The sequence below is a fragment of the Lynx rufus genome, unplaced genomic scaffold (assembly GCF_022079265.1).
Source record: "Lynx rufus isolate CCGP_SWC_20201006 ecotype Redwood Valley unplaced genomic scaffold, mLynRuf1.p SCAF_8, whole genome shotgun sequence".
In the NCBI taxonomy this organism is placed as follows: Eukaryota; Metazoa; Chordata; class Mammalia; order Carnivora; family Felidae; genus Lynx; species Lynx rufus.
Window position 1 is genome coordinate 108,809,613 of NW_025814896.1, and position 25,989 is coordinate 108,835,601.

A 25,989-nucleotide genomic window follows, 5' to 3' on the forward strand; every position below is an offset into this window, starting at 1 on the left:
TTCCCACAGACTACAGAGTAGTACTTTGCCCACAGAGGACAGGGGTATAGGAGCCCTGCTACAGTTAAGATTTTGTCCTTGTTAGGAAAGTTAGTCTAAGACAACATCTCTGCTCCCCAGCACTCAGTGATTATACAGATTATGTATATACAGAATATACAGATTATTCTGGCGGGGGGAAGCAGGTATGTTCACATGTGACAGTAACACGACAGTAACACAAGACAGATAGATGCACAGACTGTCCTCATGTAAGTTTATTACACAGATTTAACTTTGCTGTTTGATGACAAATACAGGTGAGAGCTGTTCAATAGGCCTGTATCAAGGTAAGGTAGGCAGATATTAAAATATTTTAATACCTTACCTAAAAGTTATTTTATGATCTTTGATGTGTGATCATGTGTGGACAGGGGTGAGGAACCCATTACTGAAGAACCTACTCATCTCTAGGGGCCAGAATTTGATATCTGGTCCATAACAGCTGTAAACTATGTACATACTTATACAACTGGAGGTCTTACAGGGCTGTGTTTCCCAGCCTTTTTCACTTTTCCCTTCTATTGATAAATATTCAAATCTCATGGTTTCTTTTAACTGGTATTAACATTCACAATAAATCATACATACTAAGCTAAAATAAAAGCAATTATAAAAATGATTTTACTTTAAAATTTCACTCATTTCCTGACCTTGATTGAGAATGACTGTTTTGGCTGAAGCTCTTACTAGTTGAACTGTGATATATTTGTGATTGTGTTTCTTCTTTTTAATGTTTTGTTTGTGCCTCTGCTTTTATTTCAGTGGTTTTGAATGCTTTACCCTGGTGATAAAAGCAGATAATGATAGTGAGATATGGAAATTAGAGGTAAAGATAATGAAACATTCAGTATATTATAATAGCAAGGAAGAAGGTGAAAGTAGCACAGTTTATATATGCTCTAGGTAGTTTATACCTGAGCTACAGTGATGTATTATTTATTGTCGTATAATAAATTTCCCGAAAATTGAGTAGCTTAAAATAATGAACATTTATTCTCATACATATTCTGAGGCTCAGGAATCCAGGACAACTTTGCTGCATGGTTCTGGCTCACATCTGTTATGAAGTTATACCAGCTGGGGCTAAAGTCATTTGAAGGCTGGGCTGGGCTGGAGGATTTGCTTCTGTGGTTGCATAACTATTCACTGAGGCTTCAGTTACTTGCCACTTAGACTCTCCTTAGGGCTGTTCACAACATGACTTCAGAGCAAGTAGTCCAAAAGAGAGCCCAAGATAGAAGCCTTACCTTGGAAGTGATACACCATCACTCTGCCATATTCATTTGATCACAAAGACCAACGCTGGTGATGTGGGAAGGGACTACACAAATTGATGAACACTAGGAGGCAGGAATCATTAGAGGCCAACTTGAAGGCTGGCTTCCAAAAGTAGTCTGCCTCAGTTGCTGTCTGCCCACCTAAATCCTGAGTTAGATGCTCTCTAGTGAATGCTGGGTCACAGTGAAGTAGGTTAGATCCTGACTGTAACATACACATAATTCTGCTAATCATTTTTTTATTTTATTTTATTTTATTTTTTACTATGGAAGAGGCCTAGGACTAACAGATTTAGCTTTAAATAGCCTACCTAGACTTTCTTGGACTTTTTCCAGCCAACAGATTCTTAATTTAAAACATTGGGTTTTGATCCCTATATGGTACATGGTAAAATTAAATGTATTGCCATAGAGTAACTTTTAAAATTATTACGTCTTTAAGAATACAGAAAGAGATCATGGCTTTACTTCTTTTCTTCTTTAGTTGGCCAAGTAAAATTTGATCCACCCTTAAGGAAGGAGACAGAACCACATCATGAACTTGTAAGTAGAGTAGTCTTGGAATGTTAACACTAAAAATAAATATTTTAATTAGTCTTTGTGATATTGGTAGTGACTAAAAAGTCTAGTTCTTGATATTTTCAAAAGCATTTGGGGAAATAAAAAGGTAAGTAATTCTAAAATTACAAAAAATAAATCTGTGTTGCTGAGATCGAATATTCTTAATGTTAGGAGAAATGTACTAGTTTTACCATTCTCCTATTAAATGTTTTTAATGCTGACCTGTTAATTTTTTTTTTATTTTTGTTTTTCAGTTTTCGAGGGGCTTTTTGTGTACACATTTGTTAGAATAAATGCCACCATTTTAAATTAAAATGTTGGACCAATAAAACACATCTCACTGAATTTATGGGCAGCCTTTTAAGAGTGTAAGCCAGTTTTCTAAACATGAGGGTAGAGTCAAATCTATTGGGACTAAAACTCAGGAGAGACCAGGCATACATAATAGATCAAGTCTGTCATTCATTGAAGGCTTGCTAACTCTATGAATGTTCTTTTCATTATTGTTTTTTGTTAATGTTTTATAAACACCTTCCTAGATATGTGATAATATATTTTTAGATTCAGTCTTAGAAACAACATGTTTTGCAAATATTTGAGATGTTACTATCCTATGAGAGAATTTAAAAAATGAGACTTAAAAAACAAAATCAATCCTAATGAAATTAGTTTCCTAGAGCTCCAGATTATATGTTTTTTTTTTTCTGTTCAATACTGAGAAGAAAGTAACTATTAATAAGTAGTAAGGATTGAAATGGAAACTTTCTTAAATTTAATGCTTTTGTGAACCCACTTGACTAAAGGTATACAAAGTGGAGTTATTCTAATTCAGTATACCAGCATGGAGGGAAGGAATGTTAAATATTCTTAAAATGATTATAACATTTAAACCTAACATTTATGTAGAGGATGTAGAAGGTTAAGAACAAAAAGTAGTAATGATGTTTATAAATGCTAATGGTTACTTTGTTAAGGCAGTTTGAGTTTGTTTCCTGTTTCTCTTTTGAAGTTGGCATTGCATGTATTTAAATTATATACTAGTTTAATAAAACTGTATTACAAAGCAAAGTTGTTGCAATATTGCTATTTTACAAGCTTCTTAAGATTATTTGACTTGGCATTTGCCTTAATAAAATTATTAGCAGGACTAACCTCATTTGTGACAGTTTCCCTTTGTGAATTTGTGGCTTTTAGTTTAAGTGTAAATAACTTGGGTTTCTTGGTCTCTGCTAAACAGCCCGACAGTGATGGTTTTTTGGACAGTTCAGAAGAAATATACTACACTGCAAGATCTAATCTGGTATTTCTCATCTTCTGATTTTCTTTGTCAGCATTGTTTAGTCTTAATTGTTTTCGATTTTTTTGATCAAATATTTTGTTCAATTTTAATGAACCAGTTTAAACATCATTTTATAAGTTCCTGCCATTTAGCAAGGTTCTGTATATTGATTATAGCATTTTTTTTCCAAAACAAGTTAGATATATCTACTCAAGTGTATTATAATGTAATAAAAACTAAAATCTATTTTCCTTTTTTATGAAAAGTATTTAATTTTCTCAAATGGGTTTTTTTAGAAATTACATTTCCCTATAAAAATGTCATTTTAATAATGTGACTTATTTTAGTGAACTAGAAAGCATCCATATATGTATTACATATCCGTTCATATATATAAAACTATTTTTATATATTGCATATATAACATATATGGAAATAGTTTCAAAAAATAACTTACCCCTAGTTAACAATGAAATCTGTCTCAGATGAAATTTTAACTTTTTAGCATTAGGTAATATCTCATTTTCTTAGGCCAAAATTTGGATTTTAAAGCCTCCCTGAAGTTATAAGTATTAAGGCTGTTTTACCATTAGGTAAGAAAAGAGGGAAACTAACCCTGGTAATATTAAATAAATAGTAACTTTAATAGTTGCTATTGAATAGTTTTTTTCTACTTCAGTAGGTAGCCAGGACCCAAAGTTGCCTCCATATTTATCCTTAGATTCTATTTTTCTGCCTTTTCATTGGAATTTTCTTTCTTTTTCCTTTCTCTCTGCCTTAATAACGTACTTCTTTCAATTCTGGTTAGTTTAAATGATTCTTTATATAAATTCTTAAATCTATACCCTATAACATTTGTAGAACATAAAATGTTGAGACATAATTTCTCTTTTGAGGAAGTTGCTGTCTTAATGGGCGGAAATTATTTGGACATACAAACTTTCAGCTGTGCAACAAAATATACAGTGGATTGCCAGCAGGTGTTGACTGTTGAGGAGAGGCTGACATTTATGTAATAAGTGTATGGAAATCAGAGGAGAAAAGCTTTGGGGTTAATGTGGCTTATCTGGCTTCAGGAAGGGACTAAAACTGATCTCACTGTAGTGTAGGAACCCTTATAGAGTCTTCAGGAAGAGAATGGACAGATGCCTCCAATGTTTCATGGAATTGATGTGGGAACAGTCATCGGCACAGATGCCAGTTTTGAGAGATGGCAGATAAAGAGCTGAAATTATGAAATTGGCATACTACTCCTTGAATTATGGTATTGGCTCAGAAGAGGAGGATTGAAGTCATCAAAGAAGAAGTGATAGATGAAACCATGATTGCATCTGTTCCCTAGTTAGGTCCGAAGAAGGATGGAGTGCAGAAAACTGGTTACCACAGTGGGTGATGTCTGTGTTTTGCAGTCAAAGGTAGAACCAACATGGGGGAGAAAGAAGAAGCAGTTGGAAAGCTGGAAGAGTCAATATCAATACTTGGACTGTCACAAAAGAGAGAAGGATGCATCCGATGGTCCAGAGAGGACCAGAAAGTGTAAGGATTGAGAGTTAACTGTCCACAGGGGCAAGTGAGATGAAATGTCTGAAGAAAACGCTATCAGCGGCTTCTGGATTGAAGATTTTTTTCAGAATTACATATAGATAGGCTAGAGTGACAATTAGTGAAATTTGTTGTGGAAATAAAAGATCACAAAATCAAAAGTTTAAACTGACCACCATTAATATTCTCTAGAAAAGACAACAGCAACAAACCCAGAAACATGGTCTTTAAAATTACAGTTATTCTCTTCTGTTCTCTGGGTTTCTAGAACTAGCCTAGTAACATGAATAAATTATGGCTCTGTTCCCTAGAACTGTCCTACCCCAAATAATCAGGAGTTTCTGACAGAGGGAGCAGCTGACAGGCAGTCTTGTGACAGAGGGCTTTAGGGACAGTTAACTAATTACATCGTTCTGGCAGAAAAGGATGAACAAAATATTTGTCAGACCCTACAATTTATAAAATCAAACTTTAAAAGTTCACCTCTGATGATGATAAAAACTAACATTCATCTACAAGTTTTTATACACCAGGCATTCTAAATGCTTCAAATGTATTAAAATCTTTGTATTAGAAATGAGGGAACTTAAGGTGCAAAGAAGCTGAAATTGGTCTTCCTCCTCAGCTAAATAATAGCCCACCAGGGGTTTGATCAAGGCAGCTGGTTCAGGAAATGAAACCTAAACCACTGCCTGTTGCATCTACCCCAAATACTGAGCTCGCACTCATGGTCTCTCTTTTTAATCATGTACATATGTTCCATAGTTATTATTATTTTTTTAAGAGAATGTACCTGTTTTACTGTTTGTTTTTAATGTTTGTTTATTCTGAGAGAGAGCGCACGTGTGCGCGTGCACCAGCGGGGGAGAGGGAGAGAGAGAATCCTAAGCCAGGCTCTGTACTGACAGCAGTACTGATGCGGGGCTTGATCTCATGAACTGTGAGATCATGACCTGAGCCGAAATCAAGAGTTGGGTGCCACCCAGGTGCCCCCATAGTTATTATTACTTTTTTTTAAGTTTTTTTTTTGTTTTGTTTGTTTGTTTTTTTTTTTTTTAGAGAGCAAGTGCATGTGCACAAGCAGGGAGGGGCAGAGGGAGAGAGGGAGAATCCTGAGCAGGGCCTCAATCTTGGCAACCCTGAGATCACGACCTCAACCAAAATCAAGAGTTGGATGCTCAACTGACTGAGCCACCCAGGTGCACCATTATTCTTTTATTGTGGTAAAATATACATAACATAAAATTTACCATTGTGAGCTTTTTTAAGTATGCAGTTCAGTGGCATTAGGTTCACTCATATTGTGCAACCATCACCGCTATCCATCTGCAGAACTTTTTCGTCTTTCCACACTGCAACTCCTTACCTATTAAACAGTAACTCCCATTCCCCCTTCCTTGCAGTGCCTGGCAACCACCATTCTATTTTTTGACTCTTTGAAGTACCTCACAGATGTGGAATCATACAATAGTTGTCCTTTTTTGACTGGCTCACTTCACTTAGCATAATGTCACAATGTGTTTAAGATTCATTCATGTTGCTGCATGGGTCAGAATTCCCTTTTTAAGGTCGAATAATACTCCTGTGTGTGTGTGTGTGTGTGTGTGTGTGTACACGTGTGTACCACATTTTGTTTGTTCATTCATCAATGGGACAGTTGCATTGCTTCTGCCTTTGGACTATTGTCAGTAACGTTGCTGTGAACATGGTGTACAAACATCTTTCAAGTTTCTACTTGAAGTTCTTTGGGGCATAGAACATGAAAGGGAATTGCTACATCATATAGTAATTCTACATTTAATTTTTGAGGGAAATGCCGTACCATTTTCCATAGCAGCTGTGTCATTTTACATTCCCCCCAGCAGTTCACATGGGACATGGGCTTCCAATTTTTCCACATCCTCTTCAACGCTTCTTATTTTCTCTGTGTGTGTGTGTGTGTGTGTGTGTGTATGTGTGTGATAATAGCCATCCCAATGGGTGTGAAGTGTCCATAGCTGTTTCAATCCCCTGATTTCATCAGTCCTGAAACTTTGGCACTGTCAGCAAGATTTCCAGCTGTTACAAATACTTGTTGCTGGCCACTAGAAAGAAACCCGTTGCACACAAAATGTCTGGCTGTCATCTTAGCACCAAGATGACAGCTCTAAATCTTTTGGGACCCAGATTTACCCTCTTAAAGACTTGTTGCTTAAAAGTCCCATATCATCAGTGATTTAAGTGCTAAATGTATTCATTTTATGATTTTAGAAATGCATTGAGAATATTACATCTCAGTTTTCATTATTACATTACAATGATTTCTTAAAAATTAGATTATCATAATATATGAAACCTGAAGAACAGAGCTTGATTTCTAGGATTGTTAGTAATAAGGATCTGCAAATTTTGAGAAGATGCTTAAGTTTAAAAACTTCACCATAATGCAGTAATTAAATAGTAAGAGTTTTGCTTCTAGAAGAAAGCATAGGCAGTAATCTCTTTTGTTGCCTTAGCAACATTTTTCTAGGTATGTCTTCTAAGGCAAGGGAAACAAAAGCATAAATAAATTATTGGGACAATACCAAAATAAGCTTTTGAACAGCAAAGGAAACCATCAGCAAAATGAAAAGGTAACCTATTGAATGAGAGAAGGTATTTGCAAATGATATATCCAGTAAGAGGTTAATATCCAAAATATCTTAAAAAAAACTTACACAACTCAACACCAAAAATACAACCCAGTTAAAAAATGAGCAGAGGACCTGAATAGACATTTTGGCCAACAAACCCATGAAAAGATGGCCAACAGCACTAATCATCAAGCAAATGCAAGTCAAAACCACAATGAGATATCACCTCACACCTGTCAGAATGGCTAAAATCAAAAAGTCCAAGAAATAATAAGTGTTGGCAAGGATATGGATAAAAAAGGAACCCTTGTGCACTGTTAGTGGGAATGCAAATTAGTGTAGCCACTATGGAAAACAGTGTGGAGGTTTCTAAAAAAATGAAAATTAGAGATACCATATTATCCAGTAATCACATTACTGGGTATTTACCCAAAGAAAATGAAAACACTAATTCAAAAAGATACATGCACACCCCTCTGTTTATTGCAGCATTATTTACAGTAGCCAGGATGTTGAAACTTAAGTGTAGATAAATGAATGGGTGAAGATGTGGTATATATATACAATGGAATATTAATTAACTCAGCAATAACAAAAAATAAGATCTTTCCATTTGCAACAACATGGATGGACCTAGAAGGTATGCTAAGTGAAATAAGTCAGAGAAAGACAGATACCCTATGATTTCATTTATATGTGGAATCTAAAAAACAAAAAGCAAATGAACAGATAAGCCAAAACAAAAAAACAAAAAACCCAGGAGCAGGCCCATAAATAAAGAGAACAAGCTGGTAGTTGCCAGAGGGGAGGGGGGAGGAGATGGGCAGAATGGATGAAGAGGAGTGGGAGGTACAGGCTTCCAGTTACCGAATGAATTAGTCACAGGGATAAAAGGTACAACATAAGGAAAATAGTCTGTGGTGTTGTACGAATGTGGTCTGATGATAGATGGTAGTGCAGTTGTGGTGAGCACAGCATAATGAATAGAGAGGTCTAGATCACTATTTGTATACCTACAACTAATGTAATAGATGTCGATTGTACTTGAGTTTAAAAAAAAAAAACTTTTTATGAGGTCCCAGTAGTTCGTTTTTGCTTTTGTTTCCCTTGTCTCCAGAGGCATATCTCTAGTAAGGAGTTGCAGCGGCTGAGGTCAAAGAAGTTGCTCTCTGTTTTCACCCGTAGTATTTTGATGGTTTCCTGGCTTACATTTAGGTCTTTCATCCATTTTGAATTTATTTCTGTGTATGGTGTAAGAAAGTGTTCCAGTCTTATTCTTCTGCTGTCCAGTTTTCCGAGCACCATTTACTGAAGAGACTGTCTTTTTACCAGTGGATATTCTTTCCTGCTTTGTCGAAGATTAGTTGGCCATACGTTTGTGGGTCCATTTCTGGGATCTCTATTCTGTTCCATTGATCTTTGTATCTGTTTTTGCACCAGTACCATACTGTCTTGATGATTACAGCTTTGTAATGCAGTTTAAAGTCTGGAATAATTGTGATGCCTCCAGCTTTGGTTTTCTTTTTCAACATTAATTCAGCTATTTGGGGTCTTTTCTGATTCCATACAAATTTTGGAATTGTTCTAGCTCTGCGAAGAATGCTAGTGTTATTTTGATAGGGATTGCATTGAATGTGTAGATTGCTTTGGGTAGTATCAACATTTTAACAATATTTGTTCTTCCAGTCCATGAGCATGGAATGTTTATCCATTTATTTGTGTCTTCTTCAGTTTCTTTGATAAGCTCTCTGTAGTTCTCAGCATACAGATCTTTTCTCTCTGATCAGGTTTCTTCCTAGGTATCTTACAGTTATTGGTGCAGTTGTAAATGGGGTCAATTCCTTGATTCCTCTTTCTGCTCCTTCATAATTGGTGTATAGAAATGCAACCGATTTTTTTTTTAAGTTTATTTTTAGAGAGGGAGAGAGAGTGTAAGCAGGGGAAAGAGAGAGAGAAAGAGAATCCAAGCAGGCTCAGCACTGTCAGCACAGAGCCCAACGTAGGGCTTGATACCACGAACTGTGAGATCATGACCTGAGCTGAAATCAAGAGTTAGAGGCTTAATCGACTGAGCCACCCAGGCACCCCACTGCAACCAATTTCTGTATGTTGATTTTATATCCTGTGACTTTGCTAAATTCATGTATCCATTCTAGCAATTTTTTGGTGGAGTCTTTCGTGTTTTCCACAGAGTATCATATCATCCGCGAAGAGTGAAAGTTTGACTTCTTCCTTGCCAATTTGTATGTGTTTTATTTCTTTTTGTTGTCTGATTGTTGAGGTTAGGACTTCCAGGTGAGAGTGGACATCCCTGTCATGTTCCTGACCTTAGGAAAGCTCTTAATTTTTCCCCATTGAGGATGATATTAACTGTGGGTCTTTCATATATGGCTTTTATGATGCTGAGGTACGTTCCTTCTGTCTCTAATGTCTTTTTTTTTTAATGTTTGTTTGTTTGTATGTTTGTTTTTGATAGAGAGAGAATCAGAAGCAGGCTCTAGACTCTGAGCTGTCAGCACAGAGTCCAGCACGGCACTTGAACTCACAAACAATGAGATCATGACCTGAGCCAAAGTCAGACGTTTTACCAACTGAGCCACCAGGCACCCCTGTCCTTAATTTCTTGAGGGTTTTAATCAAGAAAGGATGCTGTATTTTGTTAAATGTTTTTTCTGCATCTGTTGAGAGGGTCATAATGGTTCTTCCCTTTCTTTTATTAATGTGGTATATCGTGATTGATTGGCAAATATTGAACCAGCCCAGTACCCAGGAATAAATCCCACTTGATCATGGTGAATAATTCTTTTAATGTACTGTTGAATTCGATTTGCTAGTATCTTGTTGAGAATTTTTGCATCCAGGTTTATCAGAAAGATTGACCTGTAATTCTCCTTTTTAGTGAGGTCTTTGGTTTTGGAATCAAGGTAATGCTGGCTTCATAGGACGAGTTTGGAATGGGAAAAGATATTTGCAAATGACATATTGGATAAAAGGGTTAGTATCCAAAATCTATAAAGAATTTATCAATCTCAACACCCAAAAAAACAATGAATAAAAATTCATAATAAACCAAATATACCAATAATAAACCAAAAAATAATAATCCAATGAAGAAATGGGCAGAAGACATGTATCGACACTTTTCCAAATAAGACATCCAGATGACACAGACATCCAGCAGACACATGAAAAGGTGCTCAACCTCACTCATCATCAGGGAAATACAAATCAAAACTACAATAAGATACCACCTCACACCTGTCAGAATGGCTAAAATTAACTCAGGTACATCAGATGTTGGTGATGATAAGGAGAAAGGGGAACCCTTTTGCTCTGTTGGTGGGAATGCAAACTGGTGTGTCCACTCTGGAAAACAGTGTGGTGGTTCCTCAGAAAATTAAAAATAGAACTACCCTACGACCCAGCAATTGCACTACTAGGTATTTATCCAAAGGCTGCAAAAATGCTGAAGGAGCACATGCACCCCAATGTTTATAGCAGCACTATCAACAATAGCCAATTAGGGAAATAGCCCAAATGTCCATCAGCTGACAAATGGATAAAGAAGATGTGATATATACATATATGTACAATGGAATACTATCCTGTGATAAAAAAGAATGAAATCGTAACCATTTTCAACAACATGGATGGAACTAGGGTGTATTATGCTAAGCGAAATAAGTCAGTCAGAGAAAGACAAATACCATATGATTTCACTGATATGTGGAATTTAAGAAACAAAACAGATGAACATAGGAAAAGAGAAGGAAAAATAAGATAAAAACAGAGGGAGGCAAACCATAAAAGACTTTTAAATACAGAGAACAAACTAAAGTTTGCTGGTGGGAAGGTGGATGGGGGATGGACTAATGGCTGATGGACCTTAAGGAGGGCACTGTTGAGATAAGGGTATTATATGTAAGTGATGAATCCCTAAATTCTACTCCTGAAACCAATACTACATACAGGTTAAATAACTTGAGTTTAAATTTCAAAAAAAAGAATAATACAGTAGATACATATTTACCAATGTGGAAAAAAATAAAAATTAAAAAAAGAAATGTAAACATATCCTTAATCATTTTTATATTTATTTCATGGAGGAATGATAATACTTAGGATATGTTGGTGAAAAAATATATATTATTAAAGCAATAGTAAGAGTTTTGCCCATAACCATAAAAATGGGTTTATCTAACGTACTGTCTTTAGATTAAAAAATTATACACCTGTTTAATTGATGCCAATTTTTTCTAATTTGCCCAGTTTTTCTGGGTATTTTAGCCTATACAATAATGAAAAATATATTTAAAGTTAATTATATGGAAAACATGTTAATTGGTGTGGAGGAACATAAGTAGTAACATAGTCTTTGCTCTGAAGAAAGTTATGGTATACTTGAAAAAGTAAGAATAAAAAATTTAAATTATAATTTAAAACATGTCAGAAAGGGGTGCCTAGGTGGCTCACTCAGTTAAGTGTCCAGCTTGGTCTCAACTCAGGTCTCGATCCCAGTCATGAATTCAAGCCCCGCATTGGGCTCCATGCTGGGCGTGGAGCTTACTTAAAAAAAAAAAACAAATATGTCAGAAAGGTATACCCAATTGATCATTATCAGTAAATAACAAAAGTACTTTAAGAAACCCCTGAATTACGGACTTAAAGCCGTATTACAAAGCTGTATGGTACTGGCACAAAGACAGACAGTCAGATCAATGGAACAGAATAGAGAACCCAAAAATGGACCCACAAACATATGGCCATCTAATCTTTGACAAAGCAGACAAGAATATCCAACGGAATAAAGACAGTGTCTTCAGCAAGTGGTGCTGGGAAAACTGGATGCGACATGCAGAAAAATGAACCTGGACCACCAGACACAAAAATAAACTCAAAATGGATGAAAGACCTCAATGTAAAACAGGAAGCCATCAAAATCCTCAAGGAGAGGGGCGCCTGGGTGGCGCAGTCGGTTAAGCGTTCGACTTCAGCCAGGTCACGATCTCGCGGTCCGTGAGTTCGAGCCCCGCGTCGGGCTCTGGGCTGATGGCTCAGAGCCTGGAGCCTGTTTCCGATTCTGTGTCTCCCTCTCTCTCTGCCCCTCTCCCGTTCATGCTCTGTCTCTCTCTGTCCCAAAAATAAATAAACTTTGAAAAAAAAAATTAAAAAAAAAAAATCCTCAAGGAGAAAGCAGGCAAAAACCTCTTTGATCTTGCCCGCAGCAACGTCTTACTCAACACTTCTCTGGAGGCGAGGGAAACAAAGGCAAAAATGAACTCTTGGGGCCTCATCAAAATAAAAAGCTTCTGCACAACGAAGGAAACAATCAGCCAAACTAAAAGGGAACCGACAGAATGGGAGAAGATATTTGCAAATGATATAGTAGAGAAAGGGTTAGTATCCAAAATCTATAAAGAACTTATCAAACTCAACACCCAAAAAACAAATAATCCAGTGAAGAAATGGGCGAAAGACATGAATAGATACCTTTCCAAAGAAGACATCCAGATGGCCAACTGACACATGAAAAACTCAACATCACTCATCATCAGGGAAGTACAAATCAAAACCATGAAGAGGTACCACCTCACACCTGTCAGAATGGCTAACATTAACAACTCAGGCAACAACAGATGTTGGCGAAGATGCAGAGAAAGAGGATCTCTTTTGCACTTCTGATGGGGATGCAGACTGGTGCAGCCACTCTGGAAAACAGTATGGAGGTTCCTCAAAAAATTGAAAATAGAACTACCCTACAGCCCAGCAATTGCACTACTAGGTATTTATCCACGGGATACGGGTGTGCTGTTTCAAAGGGGCACATGCACCCCAATGTTTATAGTAGCACTATCAACAAGAGCCAAAGTATGGAAAGAGCCCAAATGTCCATTGATGGATGAATAAAGAAGATGTAGTATATATATACAATGGAGTATTACTCGGCAATCAAAAAGAATGAAATCTTGCCATTCACAAGTATGTGGATGGAAATAGAGGGTATTATGCTAAGCGAAATTAGAGAAAGACCAATATCATATGACTTCACTCATGTGAGGACTTTAAGATACAAAACAGATGAACCTAAGGGAAGCAAAAAGAATATAAAAACAGGGAGGGGGACAAAACATAAGAGACTCTTAAATATAGAGAACAAACAGAGGGTTGCTAGAGGAGTTGTAGGAGGGGGAATGGGCTAAATGGGAAAGGGGCATTAAGGAATCTACTCCTGAAATCATTGTTGCACTATATGCTGATTAACTTGGATGTAAACTTAAAAAATAAATAAAAAATAAATAGATAAAAGTTAAAAATAAAGCCCTGAATTAGGTCAAAAGTTAATAAAGTCTAAAAATAAATTTATTCTGGAAGAGAAACAGTAAATGTCAACATCTGTTTATTTTAAATTTGTTAAGCTATTACTATTAAATTTATATGATGTAGCTACTTTTCTTACCTAATATATATGAAGACAGTTTCTTAGGAGAACTCATTTATTTTGCACAACAATAGGACATTTTCTACATTGGCAAACCTACCCTGCTTGATCTTCATGTCCGAGTTCATCATGTAGGAGTCATGAATACTGTTTAGCATTTATCTGTTAGTGTTCTGACCTCACTTGCTTCTCGTTTTAAGAAAGTCTTTTTTGATTTGTCCAAGATTCAATCCCTTTTTACTTGTGTAAATTGCTGTATTAAAAGGTATCTTCAAATGACCTTATCCAAATCATAATTTTCTCATTTTCTGATGAGGAAAGAAATTCTCTTGAGCTGTTCCCTTTTTTGTTGATTAAAATATATTGCTAACATATTTTTTCTTTTATATTTTTGTAGCCAGCTATATCAGTTCTGTTAACTTCCTGCTATTTTCTCATCAGATGTAGGCTTTGCAGCCTGACACAGGGTTTACAAAAAACAAAACAATAAAAAGATTTTCTTGAACATGTATTTTCCCTTTCCCATGTTCCATGTTCTGTCCTTTATCTTTTTCAGTGCTTTCTGGCTCTATCCTGCGCTTAGAAATACTTCCCCATTCACTAAAACTGAAGTTAGGATTTTCTGACCCAAAAAGCTATTTTCATTGGGCTAGAGTAACCATCTTCAATTTTTGTTTGAGCTGTTCAGATCAAATCTATATAAGGCTATTGCATGTTTTCAGCCCATGTTGTTACTTGTTTGACTTTACTGTCTAGCTAAACATTGTCCTTCATTAATAACTTGATGCCTCATTTGTTACTAATTCCCTTATGTTTCTCTTGGCGTGTTGAAATGTGTTCTTATTTAGCTTATAAAAGATTGCTATGTTTTACTGTCATCTAGGGTTATCTTGAGTGCTTTTCCAAGCATAATTTTGGTAGCATTTTTCTATTACAGAATAGCTTCCAAGTACTTTTTGATAAATGTTTTAAATCAGTCTTTCTTAGAATGTTCTAAAGATATATAAATGGCTACTAACTTTGCCCAATTTTACTTTTTTTCCTTTCCTTTTTTTTCTCATTTTTCTTGAAAGATTTACTGTCTGAATCCCTGCCATATAATAGGTGGTTGGTAAATAATAGTTGAATTACCTGAGATTCAGTACTTACTAGAGGACTTAGTGTAATTCTTTTACCTGATTGGATTCCTAGCACATTGTTTTTGTTCCATAGTTGCTAAAAACGTAACTTGATTTCTAGAGAAGGAATTAATAAAGAATAAGCCCCCTTTTATTTTAGCTTTCCTGGTAGTGTTTGACACGTGGCACATTTAATCACCACACTTGGATATATCTACAACTTCTCCCTGGCCTGAATGTTATTTTGCTTATGAACCTATGTACAATTTTCTATTAAAATACTGCATTTGTTATTTTAGACTCTTACCTTCCTAAATACCTTGCTAATCTCAATGGATTTTTTTAAATCATTGTCATCAACCCAGCAATTGTCATGTACCATAAGATGACTGTTCCTACAACAGCCACATGTGTGTTTATATAACAGAAGCTATTGCCATTCTGCACAAATATAGAACACTTTTAGACGCCATCATTTGATTAGGGCCTTAAGAGATTATGTTGACTGAAGAGATTGCTGGTGTGGTGGAGGAGGGACGTTACCTGTAGCTGAAGAAAAAAACTTGAATTTAGGAGTGTATTCATTGAGATTAGTACTTCTCTGTACTGAATTCCAAAGATTAAAGGTTCCTGTACAAAGTCATGACCACTTCAGTTGTACAGCATAATAATTGTGTAGCAGTCTTACGGTAGCAGTGATAGCATCCTATTAATATCATTATGAATTAAATAGAACAGGTATCCTTTTGCACTAGAATTTCATGTGATACCAGTGTGATGATGGTTGACTAATCTTACTGTTTTTGATGTATTCTCTTTTCTGTCACTAGTAAGAACATTTATTGTGCATGAAAGAACGCAAATATTGAAGAAGACAAGATTTGAATCTTGTCTAAACCAGGATTTTTATTTTGACAGGTCTTGGAGTACTTAAATGTTAAAGTGCTTTTTACTTAAATGTAATGTATCGTTTAGAGTTCTTATGTTCCTAGGCTTAGTATTTTTGTGATCTAGAATTTGTGTATCTTAATGAGGCTGGAGTGTTAGTTATCTGCTTGCAGGAAAATGAACTACTGGCATTGGAACAAGAATTTGTTTTAAGGGTCTGGTTAGTGTGTGGTAGGTGCTATTCTAGACTTTGGGCCTGTAGGGAAGAAAGATGGATGTAACAATTTTCCTGTTTTGAGGAGCTCACAGACTGGTTTCTGTTTTTATAAACTGGTTAATAAATTAATTAAAAGGCAGTTTAAGTGCTAGAGGAGAACTGTGTATTCAATGCCATGAAGACATGGGAAAGGTTGCACCTTCCTTCCTGTCAGTCTTGGAAGCCTCCTCCAAGGAGGTGTCTTTTGCATTAAGTCCTGACTGTGCATCTGGCGATACCTTGTGTATTAGAAAACACTTTATTCTATATTCTGATGAAAATAAAACTCATTTTAAATGTTAAATATTCCCCTTTATTGTTAAAATCATGCTTGAAATACAGTGACTTAAGGGGAGAAAGGAAGCTTTACTTTGTACTTTCCATAGTTGTTGGAAAACAGTTTTTTCCTCAAGAAGGCGTTTGAGTTGAGCATTTATGTTGTTACCCCTTTAAATTTCAATTCTTAAGCCTACAACCCATAGCATTCAGTGGAAACGTTTAGTTAAGGAACTGCCTTAGTAATACTCCTTTGAAGTTTCACTACTTAGCTCTTTAAAAAATTATTCAAAGCCCTTTAAGTGTAATTTGCAACCTTGCCCATGTTCATCTATACAATTTACTTAAAAAGAGCACCTATTCTATATGTTTAAAAATTATTACCTGCCTGAAGCAACAATAGAAGTGTGTGAATGTGTATAAATACATAATTATTGCAGATCTTCTATACAAAGTCAAGATTTTTGTTGCTTGTTCTCTTCTGTAATTTTTTTGCTTCATTATAGCTTTGCTATTAAAATACCTTATTTGAGCATTTTTCTTTTTAAAAACTGGGGTTTTTTTGCAAATTTTAACTAAGAAAGCAATAACCATAAATGAAACTTACATATATTATTCAAACAAGTTCCCAGAAAAATACTGAACTTAAATAATAAAATACGTAAACCACAACTACAAACTTCTGACATCTTTTATTGTTGGAAGTCCTACCATACCTTTTTTTTAAAGAACATATAGCAATACAGATTTATTTGCAGTCTGGGGTTTCTCTTCTAAAATATATATATTTGTGTATTATGATTTGTGATATACTACTATTTTGCTAAATACATCATTTTGTACTATTAGGATCTACAACTAGAATATGGACAAGGACACCAAGGTAGTTACTTTTTGGGTGCAAACAAGTAAGTAAAGTTCTTTTTAAATTAAATTTATATTCAAGAATAATTAAGTTGCTTTATATTTTAATTTATTTATTACATATATCTTGTGCATTTTATTACATATTTAATATAGAAAAATATGTTAATATTTCCAGAAGTAAATTGTATTAGTCTGGTAGATAGGTTTTTATAATACGCTTTCAACTTTTTTTCATTGCTACCTTGCTAATCATTTAGTCAGTAATTGTCATAATGGAGACATTATGTTTTTTATATCAAGCTACTTTGTAGACCTTACTTGTTAGAGAAAACGAAGTACATTCCAACTGAAGACGATACATGTTTCAGAATTTTTTTATTTTATTTTTAAGGTTGACCTGTTTATTCCTTACAAAACTTGCTTTGGTACATATCCCAGGTGTGTTGGCTCTGAAAATAGCTGAAAATATTCACAGTGTTTACAACTCTTTATCCTAACTTTTTAGTTGTTAAGAGCTTTCCAAAAAGGAGATAGTAGTTAAAATGCATCTGCTGTCTTCAGAATTATCAATTCATGCAAGAAGTAAATAGAACAATTTACTGTACACCAGGCACTGTCTAGGTGGTACAGCACTGTGGTGAAAAGGCAGCTTACAAGGAGTAACAATTTAAGTTGTTCATAGTCCTCAGCAGAGTAAGGGGACAGGACTCTGCTGTTCTTTGTAGATTCTCATTTTCTGAGTTCATGGAGAAATTACCATTATAAAATCTAATATGTAAGGAAATACTATTTAAATTGTCAAAATCTCTCAGCAATGTAGATATTGTTTTAACAATCAGAACATCTTAAAATTGCAACATATAATTTCACTTATACATTAGAGAGTTGAAAAATATATATACATCCATAGTTTAAGCAGTTGAGGAACGATGACTGAAGACAGTAGTTCAGATTTAAAGACAATGCAAAATCGTGTCTCCTTTTTTTAGACTAAATGTTTAATTTAAATACCCTATCTTTTCTCAACACAGAGAAGAGACTTTGAATGACTGCCTAGAGAAATGCATTAGTTTAGATTTAAGCTGCATTTCTTTTTTTTTTTTTTTTTAATTTTTTTTTCAACGTTTTTATTTATTTTTTGGGACAGAGAGAGACAGAGCATGAATTGGGGAGGGGCAGAGAGAGAGGGAGACACAGAATCGGAAACAGGCTCCAGGCTCTGAGCCATCAGCCCAGAGCCCGACGCGGGGCTCGAACTCACGGACCGCGAGATCGTGACCTGGCTGAAGTCGGACGCTTAACCGACTGCGCCACCCAGGCGCCCCTTTAAGCTGCATTTCAATTAAATACGATGAATTTGTTTTTAATTAACCTGATTTAAGTTTCCTAAAATGGGAAAAAGGCATACAATTTCCCTGATAGAAAAATGAGATTTTATCTAAATAGTAACTGTGTGCTATTTATAATCTCTCCTGATTCATTAATGGACAGCAAAGGAAGGTTTGTCTCATAGTGGTTAGCAAATAAAAATTCTGAAGTGCTTTTTTTATTATTTTGTCTTAATATAAGGTCACTAGTTTTAAGGACCTTGTTAGCAAATTTTGGTGTATTTTAAGAGACAGTGGATGATTCGGAGAAAAATTCCATTTACACTTTTTTGGTTCATTTTAAATATATTTTTAAATTATATACTAGCAAAAATGCAAAAAAGAAATATGGCCCATCACTAAATGCTTTTCCAGATTCCTTAGTTCCCATTGTCTAATATCTGATTGTTAGACATTTTCATAGTATATAGTTACTTTGGCTAGGTAAAATGTTAATAATTTGCCCAACCTTCATTTTTTGATTAATTGGATCCCTGCTTAAGGAACTGTATTCTATATAACGAATCACTGGCAAGGTAGGTTGGCCAAAAATTTGACCTTTGGCTGTGTTTCGTGTACAGGTATATACATACATGTGACATGAGCATGGATGTAGCACTTCTCTTACTGTACTGATATGTCTGCTTTATTCTTGTGACCAGGCAGTGTTTTAAAACTCACAGGATTTCCTGCTTTCTCCATAGGTGATCAGGCAGACAGATTTCCATTTATGGGTTTCTACCTATTCCAGACCATACAAGAACTAAGATAGGGTGTAGGTGTTTTTTTTTTTTTTTAATAGAATATGTATTTTGACTTAACTGAGTTTTCTTTTCTCTTGAATGCTGTTGTTGGGGTCAACTTTTCTGATTATTTAAAACCAACAAAATACTATTTTTAAAAGAAAACTAAATTATTTCTGATTGTTTTTAATGTAGAGCAAAGATTCTAGAGATAACTTAAATTCTCTTCTAAAGACTTAAATAATGGTGAAAAAAGTAACTTGAATTACACAGTTCCTAGCACAGTTGAGTGTAGTAGTAGTGAATGCCATATCTGGAGTCAGAACTGTCTCTTCCTGTAAGCTATGTGACTTTGAGAAATTTACCTCAATTTTCTCTAGTAAAATGGGGATTATAATAGTCCTTGCCTTGTAGGGTGCTAAGGGTGAAATGTAATAATCATTGCAAAGCATTTTTAGGACAGTTACGGTTTAATAAATACTTATTAATTGCCCTTATTTGTGTAGTATTTACTCAGTAAGTAATTTATTATAAAAGCAAGTGAATGTGAGTGAATAAAACTGCTCTTTGGTTTTAAAGAGATAGGAGATTTTTTGTTTTGTCTTCAGATATACTCAGGACAATACTTAAAGATTGTTTTTAGCTACTTAGACAATTTCAGAAGATTTCAGAAACCAGCATGTGAATTTCTTAGCTAATTTTAATATGCTAAATATTTTGGCTGTGGGTTTTTCTTTCTTTTTTTTTTTTTCACTTCCCTGTGTCAGTTCTTCACTTTCATCAGTTAAATTTGTGATTGCATATTGTTCCCCATTTTTAACATTTTCATCCAGATATCCTAATGTTTTTAGACTGACTTAGTAACTCAGTATCTGTGGGCATCATTTTTGTTTTACTTCATTCATTACTTTCTAAAAATTCCATAACAGAAGAATCCACATGGACCAGTGGATAGTGGTTTATTGTATAGCACCCAATCTTGGTGATTAAATCAGTGTTACTTTTCCCCAGGGCTCACAAGATACAGTATTTACCATAAATGCACCTCTTAGCAAATTTAGCCATGTTTCACTTTCTCTTTTATAAAGCCTGAGAAGCAAATCATATATCCTACTTTTCATTAACACTTCATGAATTCTGTAAGTTTATTAACAAAATACCTGGTAACACATAGTAGGAGATATACTAGTAAATGAATTGAAAATATACGTGAGTCCCTAACAATAAAGCATAGCTGCTTTTCCATGTTCTCTTATTCAGCCTTTCTCTCTTATTCTTGGAGAACATAGTACTCCTGGGAACATTCTTTTTTAAAAAGTGGAATGCCCTGTAAGTCCAATTAAATATGGTAATTGAAAAATAAAGTACATTTTTACTTTACTTCTTAATTGTTTTCAAATCTGAATATTCTCTATTGGAAAAAGAGGTGCACCCCCCCAAAATACTGGCATGTGCTTAAGAAAAAAATTTTTTCCTATCTTCTAAAATGATATAAAAGCCCACTATACAGTTCAGAGATACTATATTTAACTTGGTAACATAGTTTAAAGCAGTGCTTCCTAAATTTTTGGTCTCAGGATCCCTTTACACTCTTAAAAATTACTGAGGACTCCAGAGCTTTTGTTTATGTGTGTTATAACTGTCAATATTTACGGTATTGGAAATTTAAACTGAGAACTTTTCAAAATATTTATTTACTTAAAATAGTAATATACTCATTACATGTTATCATAAATAACACTTTGTGTGTGTGTGTGTGTTTAAAATTCCTCATGGGGGCACCTGAGTGGCTCAGTTGGTTGAGCGTCTGACTTCGGCTCAGGTCATGATTTTGCAGTTTGTGAGTTTGAGCCCCACGTCAGGTTCACTGCTGTCAGGCTGTCAGCGCAGAGCCCACTTCCGATCTTCTGCCCCCCTCTCTCTGTCCCTACCCCACTTGCACTCTCTACAAAAATAAATATTTTTTAAAAATTTCTCATCATTAAGGACCAATTTAAATGCCACCTCAAACCTAACACCGTGTAATTCCTCTCATGAGATTTAGAAGCAGCAAATAATTGCATTAATAGATTTTATATATGTCCATGTAATTCAACAAACTTTATTGCGGCCCACTAATAACATTTTTTATGAAAAACAGCTATCTTTCTGAAACAAAATAATAGTAAGGAAATTGGCATTGTTTTATATTTTTTTGCAAATCTCTTTAATATCTGGCTTATTAGAAGACAGCTGAATTCTCATATCTGCTACTAATCTGTTGTGTTATCATGTATCTTATAACCTCTGGAAAACTCCAGAGTTTCATTCCCAATGAAAAAATTAAGAGTGAAAAAGGTAAATGCTTTTTTGTATTATATGTATTATGAAACTAGTTTTATTCTTGCAGACCCCCTACAGGAGGCCAAGGGACCTCTGGGATCCCTAGACCACACTTAGAATTGCTAGTTTAAAGAAATGTTGCGTAGCACATCATAATAAAGAAAATGTGAATTGAGTACTTACTGTATTTTAAATTACTATTCCAAGCATTTTACCCATATTCATTGTATCTTTCGATAAATGCTTTGATGTAGGTACTGTTATAATTCCTGTTTTACAGATATGGAAACTGAAGCAATGGGAAATCAAAGTACTTATTGAAGGCCACACGGCTTACAGTGGCAGAGGCGGGACTCAGATGCAGGCTGTCTTTGCTTTACAGGCTGGCATCACTTACGATCCTGCCCGTAGTCAGAAGCTCCCATCTCCCTAGAACTAGCCCTTGAAGAGCTTTGTAAATAAGATCACACATTTGACTGAAGTACCTCAATTTTTTTTATCTGCAGAGTAGGATTTGCAATTAGTTTATGGCCTTCCCATGTCATTTACCACTCAAGTTAGAGCTTTGTCATTTTTTAATACTTAGGTTGTTAGTAAGCTGGCCTAATTAAAATATTTGAAGACTAAAATGTATTCTGTTGCTCATACCAGCTAACTTTACCTTTCAATTTCTCTGGTTTTATGTTTTGACAATTCTAAGGGGAGTTTTTTCCAATATATATCAGTGGGAAAAATGATCAGAAGGTATTGCCTTACCTTTTGAGGAGAGTAGATTTTCCGTTGGCTCACTTTTACCTCAGTAATCTATTAGTAACCATATTTCTCCCTATCCCGTTGGCTTTAAGAAGGCTGCTGAGTTTTTATGCTTGAAGAGTGCAACATAGGAGGTTCGCTGCAAGTCCATGCAGCGAAAAGGAAGGGAACTCAGGAATGCCGTGAGTTCTCTCACATTCCTGAATAGCAAAGTTCCATAACTTGCTCCTAATGATAAAATCCTCGCACCTGGTCTGATACAGGCTTAGTCTCCCAAAAGTGTAAATGTGTTTGCCAGTACACCACTGGAGAACAGATATCTCAGGTAAGTGAGTGTCTTCTGTGAAAGCAAAGTGCTACTACATTCATGTATTCACATCACATGCATGCATGCTTTTGCAGAGAGATCCAACATGTTGAGTTTCATTTTGTAGGATTGCCTGAGAGCATGATTTTTTTTTAAAGTGTGTCACCTTCCTTATTTTAAGAAAAAGAAAATATAATTTCAGGTGTCAGGTAAAATGTTCCAGGTAGAATTTGAATCCTGGAAACTCCTGACTATGACCCTGCAATTATGGTTTTGTCAGTCCTATTGTGACATTTCATGGTGGGTTGTCCTCTGTTTGAACTGGTATTTTTCAATAAACATTAGGGTTTATTTTGTTCATTTCAAATACATGTATGAAGACATTAGCAGCAGAAAATACAGATATATTATTAAGTATAACTTGATGTTCTGTGGCATAGAGATCATTGTAGCTGATGTTAGAAAATAGTAAAAAGTAATTTAAAAATTTATGGTTAAGGTTCAAATGATGAAAATATGTACTTGGTATTCCTTTCCTTATTTATTCACATTGTTTTTTGTTTTTTGTTTTTTTTTTTCTTTTAAGGAGTCTTCTGAAGTCTGTTGAAGAAGAATTACATCAGCGGTAATTTTGATTTTTAATTAAGCTTAAAATATTTTTTGTCACAGAGAGTAGAGTCTGTTTGCCCCCTTCTCTGTCATGTAGCCTCACGTTTTGTTGTTTAATTCTGAATCCTGTAAAGCTGCAGAAATAAAATGCTGTCTTGCAGTAGCCCTTCCTACACTTTGTAAAATTTCTTCTTAAGCCATTTTGGTGAAGTCCATTTAGTAACAGTGGAATTATCCTTTGTCCTTAGAGGGCACGTGGCACATTTAGAAGATGATGAAGGGGATGATGATGAATCCAAGCAGTAAGTTCTTTCTCTGTTTTTGATAAAAGATGTCATTTGATGTGATTTCATAGGTTTGACAGCTTTATATTGAGAGTATTATGGGTTATATCACAGTTTCTTTCTCTGTTCTAGTTGTGTTACCTCAGGCAACCTTAACAAAATACCATGGAGAGGTGGTCTAAACAGCAAGTTGTCTCACAGTTCTGGAGGCTGGGAGGTTCAGGCTCCAGCTGCTAGCCAGTTTGGTTCCTGGCGAGAGTTCTCTTTCGGCCTGCAGATGGGTGTCTTTTCACCATGTTCTCACATGGGCTATCATCAGCGCATGCATGCATGCATGCACGCAGAGAGAGAAACCTCTCTCCCCTTTTCGTAGAAGGCCTCTAATCCTATCCAACTAGGACCTCACTCTTACAACCTCATTTAACCTTCCACTAAACATTAGAATATGAACACAATTCAGCCAAGTTGTCTACCTCTCTGACAAGGATCACTTTTCCTCCCATTTCCAATAATGTGGTCATCATTTCCATTGCAGACCTCCACCATTTCCACTGGAGAATGGCCTTTAATGTGTACATTCTACCAGTATTCTCCTGGTAGTTATTGATGCATTCTCTAAGAAGAGGGAAACTTTCTCTTCAGCTCTCTCTCTCAGCAAAATCATTGTTAGCGTCCATATTTCTAGCATGTACCTCAGAACTCTTCCAGCCTCTACCTGTTACTTGATTCCAAAACTGCTTCCACAGGGGTGCCTGGTTGGCTCAGTCGGTTGAACGTCCAACTCTTGATCTCAGCTCAGGTCATGATCTCACCGTTCATAGATGGAGCCCTGTGTTGAGCTCTGCACTGACCACGTGGAGCCTGCTTGGGATTTGGGATTCTCTCTCTCCCTGTCTCTCTGCTCCTCCTCCATGCACTGTCTGTCTGTCTCTCTCTCTCTCTCTCTCTCTCTCTCAAATAAACTTTAAAGAAAAAATCTTAAAAAATAAAAGCAGATCTTCCACATTTGGGGTATTTGTTGTAGCAGTACTCCACTCCTTGTTACCAAGCTGTGTCTTAGCTTAGGCTGCCATTACAAAATACCACAGACTGAGTAACTTGAATAACAGAAATTTGTCACAGCTCTATTCTGTTCCTGGTGATGGCCCTCTTACCTGGCTTGTAGACAACTGCCTTCTTTCTGTGTCCTCAGATGGCCTTTTCTTGGTGTGTACAAAGAGAGTGAGGAGAGATCTCTCTTCCTCTTCTTACAAGGTTCTGTTGGATCAGATATATGGGAATATTTTCACTTACATAAGCATTCAGGCTTAGTTTTTTTAGATTCTCTTTTTTTCTTTAAAGAAAAGTGCAGTTTCATGGTAGAGTGACAGGTACCTGACTAGCAGTTGGAGGCATAAAGGCATAGGTTTTCTTTTCTGTCTCAGTACTCTTTGACCTTGAATCAGGTCACTTAACTTCTCTGGACCTGTTTCCTCATCTGAGAGTTTATGCTCCATCTTTTAAGTTTTTGTACATCGAAAACTCCCAATTCTGAGTTATAATGAATCTTAGCTTCAATCAGATAAATTCTGCCTAAAATTTTGTAGAGAATGTATGTAGCTTTTGATGAGCTTCATCAGAGGTGTTTCATCTCTAACAGTAATAAAAATGAAGCTTACATTGTGATATATTTTTATACTATATCATTTTGCTGTTTTTCCCTAACTAGTTGTTGCTAGTGTTTTCATAATAATTACCATTCAATTGATATAAACTAGAATTGTAGTTATCTTTTCCTATTTTAATTTGAAACCAAGAAAGCATGTCTACTTAATTACTTCTGAATAAAACTTCATTCAGCATAACGTGAACATTGTACAGAACGTTTTGGAAAACACTCATAATCTCAGGAAAGGGAACTTGTTTCTGTAAATTTTCTTCCATATCTCTGAAAAATTAATTACACTTTAGTAATCATTCAATTCTGATCCTAAACTTTTACGTTTTTATAGTTCAACCATGAAAGCAAAAGTTCCACCTCCTTTGCCACCAAAGGTAAGCAGGTTTGTTTTTCAGTTTGAATTATGTGTGGGTGTGGGTGTGTGTGGTTGGTCTGTCACATCAGTACTATATTAATAGTTACTCCGTAGCTTATTTTCACTTGAGAGCCACAAGAAAACATGAAGTTACCAGCCATGATATTGATGATTGTGATTAATTTTGGTTGCTTTTTTAAATTATCCAACTTGTCATTTAGTATTTATTCTAAATAATAAAGTTCTAGAAATTTATACATGAAAATGATTAAATTAATGGGTTAGTATTAATTCACCTGGCTTAGAAATCTCACATTTTTTGTAAGATTTTTTTCCTTCAGAAGCTATGATCTAGTAAATGATTTCCTAAGAATGGGTAATGGGTAGTGATTTATTATCATAGATACTAAATTATCAGAAGGTACTTTTACA

General features: G+C 35.4%; 1 protein-coding gene across 2 annotated transcripts in view; it reads left to right on the forward strand.

Annotated features, from left to right (window-relative positions):
• The window catches only part of MAP4K3 (mitogen-activated protein kinase kinase kinase kinase 3), a 204,299-nt gene that overhangs the window by 141,449 nt on the left and 36,861 nt on the right, over positions 1 to 25,989 (forward strand). The window contains exons 14-19 of one of the 2 annotated variants that reach the window (XM_047068836.1): positions 1,804 to 1,862; positions 3,118 to 3,180; positions 17,140 to 17,198; positions 23,236 to 23,274; positions 23,507 to 23,560; positions 25,534 to 25,576. In XM_047068836.1, coding sequence (XP_046924792.1) covers positions 1,804 to 1,862; positions 3,118 to 3,180; positions 17,140 to 17,198; positions 23,236 to 23,274; positions 23,507 to 23,560; positions 25,534 to 25,576 — 317 coding nt within the window. The remainder of the gene's footprint in view (positions 1 to 1,803; positions 1,863 to 3,117; positions 3,181 to 17,139; positions 17,199 to 23,235; positions 23,275 to 23,506; positions 23,561 to 25,533; positions 25,577 to 25,989) is intronic. The other variant, XM_047068837.1, reaches the window with a different exon arrangement.